The sequence below is a fragment of the Phoenix dactylifera genome, chromosome 12 (genome assembly GCF_009389715.1).
Source record: "Phoenix dactylifera cultivar Barhee BC4 chromosome 12, palm_55x_up_171113_PBpolish2nd_filt_p, whole genome shotgun sequence".
Lineage (NCBI taxonomy): Eukaryota > Viridiplantae > Streptophyta > Magnoliopsida > Arecales > Arecaceae > Phoenix > Phoenix dactylifera.
Genome location: NC_052403.1, coordinates 7846490 through 7861297, shown reverse-complemented (window position 1 = coordinate 7861297; position 14808 = coordinate 7846490). Strand labels below are relative to the sequence as shown.

Below are 14808 nucleotides of genomic sequence, written 5' to 3'. Positions count from 1 at the left end.
CTTTGATGGTAGTGCTACTAGAGGAAAAGGGATGGTACTATGGTAGTGCTCATGAATCGATGCCTTTGGTTGAAAAATTCTTTGGGGCAGATTGAGTAATCGACAAAGTTTTTTTTTTCGGTGGAAAAAGCAAAAAAAAAAAAAAAACTCTAAGGCCTAGATTCTTAACCTTTAAACGGAGAGAGTATATAAAAAACATCCGTATATTTAATATCCGTACATCGACTATGGTAGATCTTGGATTCTTGTACAAAACCAAGAGATTCAAATAATATCTTCGCTAGTTTTTTCGGAAAAGATCATGGATTGTAACAAGATAATAGCTGATTATATAACAATAAAGCTTTAATACAAAACTCAAAAACAACTATTTTCAAGCACTATTTTACAATTAAAATAACAAAAATACAAAACTCAAAAACCTAAAAAAAAAACACTTATTACACACACACACACACACACACACACACACAAAAGAGGGAGAGAGTAAGAGGAAGAAGATTAGGATATTTGGAAGCTCCTAAAGCTCCCATCAATTGATCAATAAGCAAACAACAGATCAGAGACACCACCTCGTTCTTCTTTCCAAGGAAGATCCACTGTCAGCTTTCCATCACTACTCCACTCCACTCCCACCTCAACCCCATTCAACAAGCTACACTTTGGCTTCTCCCTAGAGTAAACCAAGAGCTTCCCCACCCCCTTCACCTTGATCCTCGCAAAGATCTCCTTCCAGCTCTCACCATACTCCACCTCAGTTATAGTTCCTCCACAATTGAACATATTCATCATCCCAATTGGTGCAAATCTCAGATCGGAGCCGAGCTTTTTAATCGGCACAAAGCTGAAAATTTCAAAGGAAGATGGCTGCAGAGTGAATTGGATGGCTTCTGAGTTTGGGGTCATTAGCACCAACTTCTCAGCCTGGCTGAGATAGACTGTGTACTCTTCAGCATTGCCCATCTTACCAGCTTCCTTCTTCTGGTCCCATTCGACATCCCTCAGATGAACACTGCCTGAAACTGGCTGGTATGATTGAGGGTAGCCTCGGACTCGCCGTTCCTTTGGATCCCATCCTGCTCCTTGGCAATTGAAAGCTCCAATAACACCTCCAAACTGCAATAACAATATCAATTAAGATCTTGCCAATAATCCAACTGAAGGAGCAAAAAATGTAATATACTAATGCATGACCATGAAATAGTTCAGAGCACCTATGTTGAACTAACAAGCAAGTTCAGGATTCAACAGAAATGCATAATGATCGAGTTTTTGAGTAGCATAAACATATAAGAAGGAATTGGCAATGATCAGATGTTCAGCAAGGTTATTGAAACCTCCTGGCAATCATTAGTTTACCTTGTTTAAGTTCCAAATCTTGAGGACAGTTTTGTCGTCAAAAAGAGGATTCTTAAACAGACAATCTCTTGTGGGCAGAGCAAAGTGATTGCACTTGGGAATGGATCCATCAGGGAAGACAAGCTTCTTCAGGAGTTCGAAATCATGACAACCAAGCGAGTCACTGACATAGACCGGCCCTCCGCAGATGGCCCTCGAGGCCGCATGGAACTTGGCACACACATGATCAGATTGGAACATGTCCCAGTCCGGCTGAATCATCTGCCCCATCCACAGGCTATTGTAAGCACAGTTGATCATATGGGCACCTTGCAGCCAGTAGATTCCCATTGGGTCTCCATTCGGATCATCACACCAGAAGTCATCACCTGTGAACAATGAATGATATGCTGATCCTTAGATATATGGAAGAGAAATCTCCTCTCCTGGAGTCATCCAAAGGGCTAGTATTTCAGATCTTACCTGCTCTTCCCATCGCTGTTTGCCAAGTTCCAAGGAAGAAGAAATCATTGCACTGCTGCATGCTGGAAATGATCCCTGTTCCATTGAAGTTCCTTAGTAGGGACTTCGTTAGCCCCTCGTAGTAAGTCTTTGCAAGCTCAACACGGCCTCCATATTCCTCACAGACATATTCTAGTGTCTGAACAAGAGCAAAAGAGTCAGTTTTCTCCTCTATAACTTCAGATAGATTGAGAAATTAAGATACTAGATAGCAAATGTAGAATCTTACATGGATGACATCCACTTTGACCCCGGTGATGCCGATCTTTGCGAGATAAGAGTGCATGGAATCATAGAAATCACCTGCTTGGTCTGGATGAACGAGGCCAATGCCACCTTCCGCAATCTTATCAACTGCAAGGTCGTCCATCGTCCCAGCTAGCCCAGGAGATAGCTTAACAGGGGTCACCCTCGAATCGTAATGTGCTACTCCAGGCTTCACTCCCCCCCAAGCTCCACAAAGTGCTTGCCACACATATACATCATCCAATCCTGTGAACTTCGTCCTCAAATCTTTTATGAATGCTTTCATTCCCACGTCTTTGGGCTCCCATGAAGAACCAGCACAATAGCTCTCGTAAACACTGGTCGAAGCATCTTCTCTTTCAGCTAGCATTTGATCCAGTTCCCTTCTCAACTCCACCATTTTGGAATCGAAGCTTGATGAGTCGCTGGACCCGGATTGGATTTCCTTGCTTCGAGCCTTCTTAGTGCTCTCGAGCTCCCGAGCCTTCAAAAGAATCTCCTTCTGCTTCTTGTGATCGAAACGAGGAGTGTCGGGGCCTAAGAGAGACTCTCCCCTGTACCTCCTAAACTTCTCGCACTCTTCAAATCTATGTAGCCTTGCAGTCATCTGTTCGCCCCCAAGGACAAGGTTCTTTGCGTCTTCATGGGGGTCATCTCCATCCAGGTGGATGCTCTGCCACCCGTCATCGATTATAAGAAACCTCGGCAGGACACCTCCCTCGGCGAAGTCCTTCATGCCGTGCCACACCCCAAGAGGATCGACAGTCAAATAGAAGGCATCCCAAGTGCACCAACCAAACTTGTCCGCAAAAGGAGGAAGAGACTTCTCCTCCAACAGCCTAAATGTATTCAAATGGACCCTTGCAGCAGCATAAGCCTCCTTCATTAAGGTGAAAGGGTTGTCACCAAAATGAACATAGGCTATAGCTCTGAAAGAATCAGCCTGCACTTGGCTGGATCCACTTTCAGCGCAGATCATGACATGGTCGTCGACGCCAGGTTCGATCGCCGACCTGAATCTCCCTTCCAACAAGGGAAGGAGGAGGACATAAGAGTTGAGCTCAGGGACTTGGAAGAGGACCCATTGGGTCTCCTTTTGTAGGTCTGAGCCGGACTTGCCGATCCACATGGTAGACCACCATGTTTTGAACCTGAAGATGCTGAGAAAATTTCTGTTGCCGAACTTGCCTAATGAATTCGTCAGGCGGTCGGAGGACCGTGGCCTGTAGAAGCCGAGAAAGCCACCCTTATGGGCTCCGGACTTGACTCGCTGGTAAATGGAGAAGGGAGCATTAGAGGATTTACATATGGAAGAGAAGCTACTGAAGGTGACATTTCTGGGGACTTCAGAGAGGAGTGTGACCCCATTAACGCTAAGCTTCCCATCAGATAGTGAGAAAGAATTAGCTATTCCATTTACTACACGTGTGGGGGTCACTGGATTTACTTTCGTTTCCTGGTGTGGAGCCATTGGCAGGGAAAAAACAGAGGAAGAAAAAGAAGTGAAAATAAACAATCAAGTTCAAGACTCTCTTTTTTTAATGAAAAGGGAAGAAAGATCAAGTTGTTTAGAATTGAAAGATTTTAAAATGAGAAAAATGACAAACTATTCACAGTTGAAGGATTCCAAGCTCAAAGTGAAGTTGTTAGAACTGTGCGGTCTATGGGAGAAAGAAAAGAAGTGAGATTTTGTGGAAGCAATAAGCTAAAAGAGAAACACAAGTTTTGATGGGTCCGTGACTCTAAGGGGGCTTTGAAGGGTGTTGAAGCAAAGAAGAAAACGAGGAAAAATGGAGAAGACAAGATCTCAGAGAATGAAAGGTGTTCAAAACTTATGTTTGAGAACAATTTCCTGCGCGTAAGAGGAATGAATCGAGAGGCAAACAACCAAAGGAAGCCAAAATTCTAATGGTTTTTGAACTCTGAAACCAGTGAGAAGAATTTGCTCAAAAACAAGGAAACCAGTGGGAAGAACTGGAAACGAAAGAAGGAAACAAGCAGAAGTATGGGAACTCTCAATGGGACTCACAATGCGGTGCCATGAGACACAAGGGACCTTCTATTTATAGGCACCGAGAAAAGAAAAGCCCCTGCTCTTTTTTGACTGGTAGAGCCACGCGTCACGAGTCATGGAATGAATGACGAAATGGTGAATAATTTTGGATAACTTGGCATCCCCTAAACTTCACAAGTCGAAAGTATGAATAACCAATTAGAACCTGCCACGTACCACTACAAAGATTCATTTAGCAGCCGACCAAAATCTACGGAAAAAATCTAAGAATGTTTGAGCACGCAAGCATAAATCTTTTCATTCTATGGATGGATGCATTGGCACCGTTAGCGACCAAAGCTGTTGGGGGACCAGAGTATGATCAAAAAAATTTCACCAGTGGAATAATTATTTAGCAAGGAAGGGTGGAGTTCTTTGGAGCTTGCAAGAACTAAAATATGCCAACATTTGCTGGAAAAAAAAAAGGTGGCAACTTGGTGGAGGAATTGATTGCTAGGATGCCCATAGTTAGGATTAGTTGTATATTATTTTTTAAATATTAATTAATATAGATTTTGTGAGAAAGTAATGTGATGGGGAGTTTCTAAAATTTTCTTTTTGAGGAGGTTTTTTTTTTCTTGGGTGGTGGTATATGTATTTCAGTTATTTGAGCAAGTGGTTGACAGAAATTTCTGGAGGTCTAGGGCGGTGAACAATGGATTTAGTGGGAATAGAGGATAGACACCCATCTCCTTTGTCTCCCTCTTTCTCCTCTCAAGATATCATCAATTTTTTAAGTAAAACATGTGTTTCAGAAAATGTTTCAATCTTTTAATGATTGGTTTTCATATGCCCTTTCTGTTTTTCCTTTGATAAATGAGTTTTAGATGAAGTCACTTGAGTATTTTCTTGCTAGCTTATAGGCATCAGCAATACCTTTTTGAATATATATATATATAAAGGGGAAGAATTTTACAAAGAAAAGAAGGATATTATGGAGGCCAATTTGATATGAGAAGGGTTGGACTAAAATTTATTTTGATTTGAAGGAATTAGATGGAGGGTGGGAAGTGAACAAGGAAATGGTAGAGGGGTCAGGATTGATCTTGTTTTACCAATCAAATAAGTATGAAGAAAGAGGAAAAGGATGCAATTAGAGTTGTGTAGTTAACATAATTAATTATTGTTCACTAGAGGCAATGGTGACAGATTGCTACCTCCGGAACCTTCTAATTCAATGTAGCATAAATATAGATGATTCAATAAATATAGCACCAAAAATTTAAAAAAAAATAACAAAAGGAAAAAGTGGAGCTAATCTGGCTTATTATTTTTTTTAAAAAAAAAAGTTTGGACAGACCAGTTACCTTAGTAAATTTTGACCCAAGCATACTTGTAAGATTTTGGATGACTGGGATACTTGAGACCCTTTTTTTTTCTAAAGCATTAAGGCACTAATAATGGTAAGATTTTTATTAATTCATCAACTCCTTGAAAAGCCACAAATTTGGAGGAATGATTAAACTAATTATTCCTTAATCCAATCCATACACCCAAAGGCGCCCATGTCTGATTTATTTTTTGGTCACACAACGTACTAGCTCAGTTCTTTTTTCCTAAAATCTCAAAAGATATGGATCAAGGAGATTTTGAGCCACTTCTGGTGCCTGGATCCCCTCACCACCTTTTGGTGTATTTTAGTTTAAAGCCATTGAGGCAGCACTTTGAGCTCTCCAAAGAACTGGATTCCTTCCCCTTGTAAAAGTCTTCGTGCCATATTATGGATTGGACAAGCGAACTAATTCCTTTGGGAGGACATCTGCTAATACGAAATATGTGTGAGCTAGTAAGAAGGCTTGCAGCCTTCCGAGCCATCCATGTTTATCGAAAAGTGAACAGTGCTGCTAACCGAGTTACCTCCTTTGTTGCGCACCATAAGAGTTTTTTTGGGAGAGCCTCGACTATATTCCTTCCTCTCTTAGTTGTTTTTTTCTTTTTGACTCTTATGGGTGTATTCATATGCATATGGCATGAGTTACCATTATATCAAAAAAAAAAAAAGACTAATTATTTTGTGGATACTAGAGAGGGCCGAAATGCGAAGAATTTAGAATAATATATATAACTTCTTATTTTTGCTATAGTAATCAACTTTACAAGCATCTTAGTTGTCTAGAAATTTCAGAGCACCTAAATGTGATTTGATACAAAACTTCTTCCAAATAAAAATGGCATCAAAGTGTTTCAGCTAAGCCTTGGTCCATCAACTATTGCATATGAACATATGATATACTAATTTTCTGGAGATTTGTGAATTCTAGTAAATGACCTCTCGGCTAAACTAACTCTAGAAATCTAAACTACTCCATGAAACAAAAATTCCCATGAAAGTATAAGCCACTTGATGGAGTCAATGGTCCTTCCAATGCTCACAACCGAATGACCGACCAAATAGAGTCGACAAGAATCAGGAAGAATTATTCCACAACCGCCCAGAATATACCACTAGATAAGGTAGTTGACACCTGTGCATGGAGACATCTGAGGTACTACTTATCCATGCATCATGCCTCACTGTGGCACTGCCTCTTTGGTGGACTCCAATATAATAATACTTTGCCGTATAACACCAAGGTGACACGCACTAAGGAAGGTGCTGAGAAATTGAACTAAGAAAACACTGGAAAAGTGTAGCAGATGAGAACCTTAAAGATAATATTTTATATGTAGATCTTCTGGGCAGTGGAAACTTCTGGTTGTGGTTTTCTTAGACGTGGAGGCAACGGTTATCTGAACCATATGTGACACCATAGAGAGAGGGGGAAGACTGGTGGAAGAGTTAGGAGTGGATCCATCATTGAATGGTAGTTGTAATATAGAAAGCATAGGAGTCAAGACTTCCAGACAAGATTAATTGGGTGGTGAAGGGATAGCTCTGGAATTCTTGAGATGGGTGGGTTGTGGGTTTTTCAACAAGCTCCCATCTAGATGATCTATGTCAAGGCCCAGAGCTTTAAAATATGACAAACTTTGAAGCTCCAAAAAAGACTGGTGATTCTTTTATTGTTCATTTTGGAAAAAAGCATGTTTATGCACTTATTTACAAAGGTTTTCAAAGTTCTTATCTAGTTTGTACCCCAAAAAAAAATGTCCTTCTCTTGTTAGGATTTTGTTGAACTTGTTATTGTATCGGATTCGGTTATGGAATAATGTAGAATGACTAATTTTACTTTCCAATAAAACTACTTGCCGTTCGTGTGTATATTTTTATTAAATATATAATGCATGAGACTCGAGGATGATGGTTTAGATTTAACAATTGGTGCAGTTTGCCCGGGTAATCTAGTTGCTCTCTTCTAATTAGAGATACGATTGATTTATTTGAACTTATGGCCCATATCATGGTCGATAGCATGTTCGGTTGATTTGAAAATCATACCCTATGACATAGTTAATGGAAATGGACATGATCGATAGAATATATGCTATGATGACATGCTATAGTCAAGATAATTGATTAATCAACAGCCTATATTTATGATTCATCTAGTATTTCTTTTATTTGATCAAGGTTCATAATCGGGTCTCAACTTATACTTCTTTAGCTCAAAAAAATATCCATTATTATTGAGCTGATGGGGCAATATTTACATCCAAAATTTAATTTAGGTTAACATCGATCAAGATTTTTGGAACTAAGTTATGTGTAACCATGATGAGGAATCATGATTGTCTTATATTATCTTGTACCCATCCATCAAAACACCCTAGATGCATTAGATAGATTAAAAATTCTTATGGTACTTATATACTCTTCGACCCATCTATCGACGACTGATATAATATTCCTAGCTTCTCATTTAAGTCCCCTTCCAACACTTTCCCTGCCAACCAGTTTGTTCTTGTGCCTGCCTGTTAACATGAGAGTAATTGATCCAAGTAATAACAGTTGATAATTCTCCTCCTTCCTATCCCAAAAAAAATATTACAAGGCCTTGACATTCTTGTTTCCAGAAATAAAAGATGCACTCACTATGAACTGACTAATGCTGAGCAACTGCATGCTCTCCCTCTCTCTCTTCTATATCAAATAATACCGGTGTGGTGTTTGGTTTGTGGCCATCAAGTTTTAATTCCATTACAATCTCATCTAACATTTGATAGATTTCAAATGTTTTAGGGTGCGATCGATCTCTCACATAGAAGCTATGAACAATGCCATGGACCTCAATCGAGCTACAACCAGGGATCTTCTCAAGGCCCTTTGACTTCATTAGCATTCTCATCCTTCTAGCTTTATCCCACCTTCCTCTCATGGCGTAGATATTAGACAAGAGCACAAAGACTCCACCATCTTCGGGCTTTAGCTCGACGAGGCGATCGATGGCATACTCTGCTATCTCGGCGTTTCCATGGATCCAACAAGCACCGAGCAAAGTCCCCCACAACACAGCATTGGCTGGCGCAGCTTGCACGAGGGAAACTGCCTCTTCCAAGAGCCCAGCTCGTCCCAATGCATCGATCAAGCAGCCGTAATGCTCAATTGTCGGTTCCATTCCGTATTTCGCCCTCATCGAATCAAAGTATCGTTCTGCAGACTCAACCAGCCCTCCATGGCTGCAAGCACACAGGACACCGACGAATGTGACCTCATTAGGCCTTATCCCGTCCAATTCCATCTGCGCAAAGAGCTCCAAGGCTTTCATCCCATGCCCGTTCGCTGCTAAGCCGGCGATCATCGCTGTCCATGAGAACACATCCTTTGGCGCCAAAGCATCAAAAACCTCATATGCTTTATTGATACACCCACACTTAGCATACATGTCTATGAGCGCTGTTCCAATAATTGAATCCATCTTCATTTTGTTCCTTTGAATGTAAGCATGAACTTGCCTCCCTCGCTCGAGAGCTCCGAGTTGGGAGCAAGCTGAGAGCAGGCTCACAATTGCTGCCAAATTTGGCCTCACCCCCAATTCCTTCATCTTTTCGAACAAAGCCAATGCCTCACCCGGGCAGTCCCCTTGGGCATACCCAGTTATCATTGCGCTCCAAGACACAACATTCTTTATGGGCATCTCATCGAAGAGTCTCCGAGCCACGTCGAACCGACCACACTTCGCATGCCCAGCAATGAGAGTATTCCAAGACTCTACATTCCGTTCCGGCATCCGATCGAATAGCTCCGAAGCTGTTCTGATATCGCCCGACTTAGCATACCCATTTATCATCGCATTCCAAGAAACAATTCCCCTTTCAGGCATCTCATCGAAAAGGTGCTGAGCATGATCCAAAAGTCCGCAATTGATGTACCCCGACAGCATAGCATTCCACGAGACAATGTCCGGTTCATTGCTCGTGTAAAACACCCGGTGCCCGAGATCGATTCTTTGGCAAGTGGTGTACATGTGGATCAAGCCATTGATCGAGAAGATGTCAAGGTCGGCCCCGGATTTGATCATGAAGCCGTGGAGCTGCTCCCCGGCCACGAGGGTGGCGAGGCGGGTGCAGGCCTTGAGGAGGAAAGGAAAAGTGTAGGAATTGGGCCGGGAATCGGAGGAAAGCAGGCGGAGGAAGAGGTGGAGGGAAGGAGCGGGGGAAGGGGAGTTGGCGAAGCCTCGGATAAGGGTGTTCCATGAAAAGATAGTTGGGTGGGGTATTTGGGAGAACAGCTTGTGGGCGTAGTGGAGGCTGCCCTGGGGAAAGGTAGCGGCGAACTCGACAAGCTTGGCGGCGGCGAAGGGGTCTTGGAAGAGGTGGTTTCGGAGCATTTGGGCGTGGATTTGGAGGAAACGGGGGACGGCGGCGCATGATTGGAGCAAGGAGAGGCAGGTTGGGTGGGTTGGCGGTGTGGGGAGGAGGGAAGGGAGATGGGGCATGCAACGGCTACCTTTTTTTGGGAATTTGAACGGTGGGAAACTTTTGTCAAGAGAGAATATAAATATATATTGAGCAGCCCTACAAAAGTTACATTCTCGCCTCCCTTTCCCCTTCGCCGGCGAAAAGAAAGAAGAAAGGAAGAGACGAGCGAGCTCCGAAGGGAAAGGGAATGGAGGGTGGCGACAAAGACGGGCCGCCGCCGCCGCCGCCGGCGGAGGCGGACTCGAAGGACTTACAGCAGCAGAGCAAAGCCCTCGACAAGCTCACCGATCGCGTCGAAGACCGCCAGCTCGATTCCACCCGTGTCCAAAGTGTCAGCAGTCCCTCTCTTCATCATCTCTTGTTTTCTCTGTGTAATCTAAAGGGGAAAAAAGGGCATCAAGGAAGGATTTTTTACGTCTTTTCTTTTGGGTCCTTGAATCCATCGGACATAGATACCATTTTTTTTAGTTCTTCTTGCTTGGATGTTACGTTCGGTTTCTCGGTGGGTTTTTGTAGTCTGTGCTGCGTTCTTGAATGATTTTTTTTTTTCCTTGATTCGTGTTGGCAGTGGGTTTTACATGTTTCTTTTGTGCTATCTAGGAGTTCATTTCAAGAAAAGATGTTTCTTTTATGGTATTACAGTTGTCAAAGTGACACCTTTTGATGTTTGTTTTGGTATTTCTCTGGCTAGAACATGGTGTTTCTGATTTTATTTTTTTCCTGAGAAAAATGGATTTTTTTTATCATGCTTTCAGTTGACTGCCCATCCATGCGTTTATGCATAAATATGATTGCCTCCTGCATAGATGAATACCGTTATTACAGAAGCGAAAGAAAATCAAGTTGTATTTTTTCGGTTTATAGATTAATTCTAGTAAGATGTTATGTTCCCAAAGAAAAGAGAAGGTCAAGTAGGATTTGAAGCGTTAGGTCTCTTCTTGTGAGGAGTCTGCTTTTCTTTATTTAAATATTTGAACAAGATTAGATTGTTATTTGCTGCTGTTCTTTTCGTCAACTTGTCATGTTTTTTGGTATCATGCAGGCCATGGCAGCTCTTGCTTCTTCAAAAGAAGCTGATTGGAATGCGATGAGACTGAGGTGAGTGAATATCTGAGTGAATATTTATCGAATCCTTGCCTGTTTAGAATCCCTAGATAGTACACAAAAGCTTTAGCGGCATGGATCTTATGCCTTACCTCCACACTCTCGGTTATGTCCAAATTTTTATGAACTCTCTTTTATTTTTTTATATTTTAAATTACAACATTTGGAGTTTGATTGCATTGCATTTGCTTATATCAAGCAAAAGATATGTGTGAATATTAGGGCATCCACTGTTATTCCCAAATAGTTGAGATAAGGCTTGATGGTAATGTTTTGGGGTTAAGAAAAAAGATATGGCTGAGGTTTGTACAACCAATTAGTTCAATTACATGGAGTCAGCTACATGAACACTTCTTCGTGGTTCACATCTATTGAAAGCTACATTGTATGTTAAAGCCATCTACGTGAAATCCTTTCTCACAAATTACAGCCATGTTGTCCTAAGTCTTTCCCTTAATTTTCCAATCCGAGCTTTATTATGAAGGATTTTTGAGATCCTCATAACCTATGTCCATTCCATCTTAAGTGGATCTTCCACACTCAATTCTCAAATATAATCTTCACAACCAATTATTTCAATTACTTGGAGTCAGGTGCTTGAACTCTTCTTCATGGTTCTCAACTATTAGAAGCTACATTTCATGTTAAAGCCATCCATGCGAAATCTTTTGTCACAAATTACAGCCTTGCTATCCTAATTCTTTCCCTTAATTTTCCAATCCAAGCTTTCTTATGAAGGATTTTTGAGAACCTCATAACTTGTGTCCATTCCATCTTAAATGGACCTTCCCCACTTAATTCTCAACAGATACAGCTTTTACCTTTTTATTAGTGCATTTTTTCTAACACATCCATTCGTCTTAACACCAGGTTATCTAGAGTCCAACCTTATAACTTCTACAAGTTTGTTTTCTTTATTATGCAAGCTTTGTTGATAGTCTTCCTTTTCTTCATGGATCTTCCCCATGCTGTAGTTGTTGTTGGCTGCAGTAACTTAATTACCTTAGTTGGTACATGATCCAAGAAAGCCAAAATGATTATTTTCAGTTTCAGGGTCATACACATATTTAGAAAACTCTCAGCAGCCCTATCCATACACATAAGATAAATGATATGGTTGAGAGAAACGTGTCACTGTTAGAGACCTTGATGTTTATAGCATTTTTTTGTGCATATTCATACATTGTTTCTCATTTTTTAAATTCGCAAGTCAGAAGAGCCATTACTTTTGTGGGATAATTGTGTTATACATATTGACTTGACAATGGTCCTATCAAATTTTTCTCCGGTATCTCATTTTGTTTATCATTTATCATTCGAAATGGTGAATTTGTGTTTTGTAATGAGTTCCAGTAAAGATGATAAACAACCTCTTCAAGCATATTTCAGATGTCCCATTAAGCTCTTCTAGCAAAAACTTTATCAAGCAGACCGTAAATGCACCTTTTTTATTTTTTTCCCTTGTGGGCTTAACTCTGTATGTCCTTGATGATATGATCTACCCCAACTTGCATTCAGTTTGTCAAATTGGTAATCTAAAACTAGTTTGACATGGACATGAATCCTTACATAACTTTTTGGTTCATAAGGTTGCTTGTTTACTCCATTAGTTAATACGGATATTCTTTACCATGTATTTTGACAAAACATTGACCATATCAGGCCAACTTCTCAGTGATGGCTTATTCCTCTAGCTCGTTGCTACCCTTATCAATCTTACCATGTCTGATTGTGACATTCTTTATTCACTACAAATGGCTGTTGTGCATACTTTGTTACCTATGTCATGATATTCTGTTCATTTGCTTGTTTTTTAATAGCATCAATATGCATCATTTCTTTCTTTCTGTAAATCAAATGTTTGCTACCTATTCTGCTACCTTGGTTCCTGGTGCGTCAAGAATGCTTTACTGCCTCTATATTTTCTTTTTATGGAACAAAACAGAAGCCAAGAAGTAATTTGTCTCCTAGTTGAGTTTCAAAGTGATGTCTTGTTGATATGGGTGTTATTCTTCCGCGAGGAACCAAGTGTATTGAGATTAATATAATTGGTACCATTATTCCCCTGCATCTTGTTATTGTTATTCCTTAGCTCCCAGAGACTCTAGCTCTTCACCTTCTAACAAGGCAAACTCTAACATCCAACATGGGTCTTAATGGAGTTAATGCAGGCAGTGTCTGCAAAGTGCAAAAAATTCTCTGCCTCGGGTCTTTGCCTTCTATGATGCTAATTTGGCTAGCGATGTTACTATTACTTCATTTTTCTTTATATCTTCCCTTATTATCAAACAAGAAGGGAGACCAAGAAGCAAAATAGCAGCATGCCTCCCAATTGAGTGCTGAAACATAGTAACTGTATTGTAGTAATGGTCCTATGGTTGCTTGGTTTCAATGCCTACTTCGTATTGGTTTTACTATTAACTACTTCTCATAATATGACAATCAGGATGCCATTTACATTGCAGGCAACCTGATCTTCTGATATTGGGCTTAGGCTCCTTGCGTGTCTTTAACATTGCATTTTCCCTCGAAGTAACCTTAATTTTGCTAAGAAGCAAGGTTTGGTGTACAGGTGTGTACCATCCTGTATCGGGCATACCGTACCATCATCGATACCAAGATGATACGCAATACAGGGGGTGTAGCGAATATGGGTACATGCTGAACCAACACATGTACCTGGCATTCTAAGACTGTACCAACAGGTACCATTATGTGGTTCAATACTAGGATTTTGAACCTTGCTAAGAAGCATACTAACATTATCCATGCTGGTCTCAGTGTTTGACTAAAATGTGATTAGAATTCCAATTCTTTGATTTAGGAGCAAGTGTTGGCCAGATATATTGAAACAATTAATTTAGGTCCTTACTTTTGTGCATTCCCAGCCTATTGTCATTTAACTTGGAAGATTCTCCTCTCCAGATAAATTTAGATATTCTAACAATTGAAGGCACAGTACTCGATTTATACTTGTTTACCAGATTTAAAAAGATGTCTGTAACTCTGTATTGATCTTATTTTTAGAGCATGGGGTAGTTTTTCGTATGTACAATGAATTCAGTCCAAACTGATTTAACTTGCTTTCAGGGAGAAGGAACTGGCTGCTGTCAAGATCAATCCTACTGATGTAGACATCATTGCGAATGAGCTTGAGGCAAAAACCTTTCCTTTATCCTTCTTTTACTTGGCTCATGACCTTACCAATAATATCCTCCCATTCTATGCAGTTGGACAAAAAGGTGGCAGAGAGAACACTGAGGGTGCACAAAGGTGATGCTGTTGCTGCCATTCGCTCTTTACTGCAGTAGAAGTTTGCATGGCACATCCGTTTGGCTCCATTTTTGCAATCATGCAGCATTATCTTAGGCAAACAGGTAGAGATCCTGATATTTTTAAGCTATACGGAAAAGAGAAGTAGTCTCCTCGCCAGCATGTACTCTAAATTTTACATAAAACATAACTGTCTTGTCCTGGTGCACTCATTGATTTCTGTCAAACATCTACCTTCTGGTTCTGTTAGTTTCTATAGCTGAATTTGTTCCAATGGATTCCACATGTATTGGAGGCTTGAACTTATTTTACTGGACATTCTTGGACCTCGCACTGGATGTTGCAATTCTTGTCATTTCAATAATATGCCTATTTGAGTAGCTCACAAGTTCGTAAACGGTGGCTTAAAAGAAAATTTCAGTAGATACACATCTATGTGCTCCATGAGACTTTCAAAACAGATTATTGTCTGC

General features: G+C 40.7%; 3 protein-coding genes across 3 annotated transcripts; 1 reads left to right on the top strand and 2 right to left on the bottom strand.

Moving 5' to 3' along the window:
- Nucleotides 1-331: 331 nt before the first annotated feature.
- On the bottom strand, nt 332-4128 carry LOC103712674 (stachyose synthase). The gene is made up of 4 exons (XM_008799258.4): nt 2090-4128; nt 1822-1999; nt 1360-1727; nt 332-1116 (listed from the first exon to the last, which is right to left on the bottom strand). Exons 1-4 carry the CDS (start codon nt 3575-3577, stop codon nt 541-543), a joined length of 2610 nt encoding a protein of 869 aa, XP_008797480.2. The 5' UTR covers nt 3578-4128; the 3' UTR covers nt 332-540.
- Nucleotides 4129-8142: 4014 nt separating this feature from the next.
- LOC103712663 (pentatricopeptide repeat-containing protein At2g29760, chloroplastic-like) lies at nt 8143-9867 on the bottom strand. The gene has a single exon (XM_008799246.4). It carries the CDS (start codon nt 9865-9867, stop codon nt 8143-8145), a length of 1725 nt encoding a protein of 574 aa, XP_008797468.2.
- Nucleotides 9868-10085: 218 nt separating this feature from the next.
- LOC103712662 (huntingtin-interacting protein K-like) lies at nt 10086-14715 on the top strand. Its single transcript, XM_008799245.4, has 4 exons — nt 10086-10289; nt 11001-11056; nt 14153-14219; nt 14293-14715. Exons 1-4 carry the CDS (start codon nt 10146-10148, stop codon nt 14371-14373), a joined length of 348 nt encoding a protein of 115 aa, XP_008797467.2. The 5' UTR covers nt 10086-10145; the 3' UTR covers nt 14374-14715.
- The last annotated feature ends 93 nt before the right edge of the window (nt 14716-14808 follow it).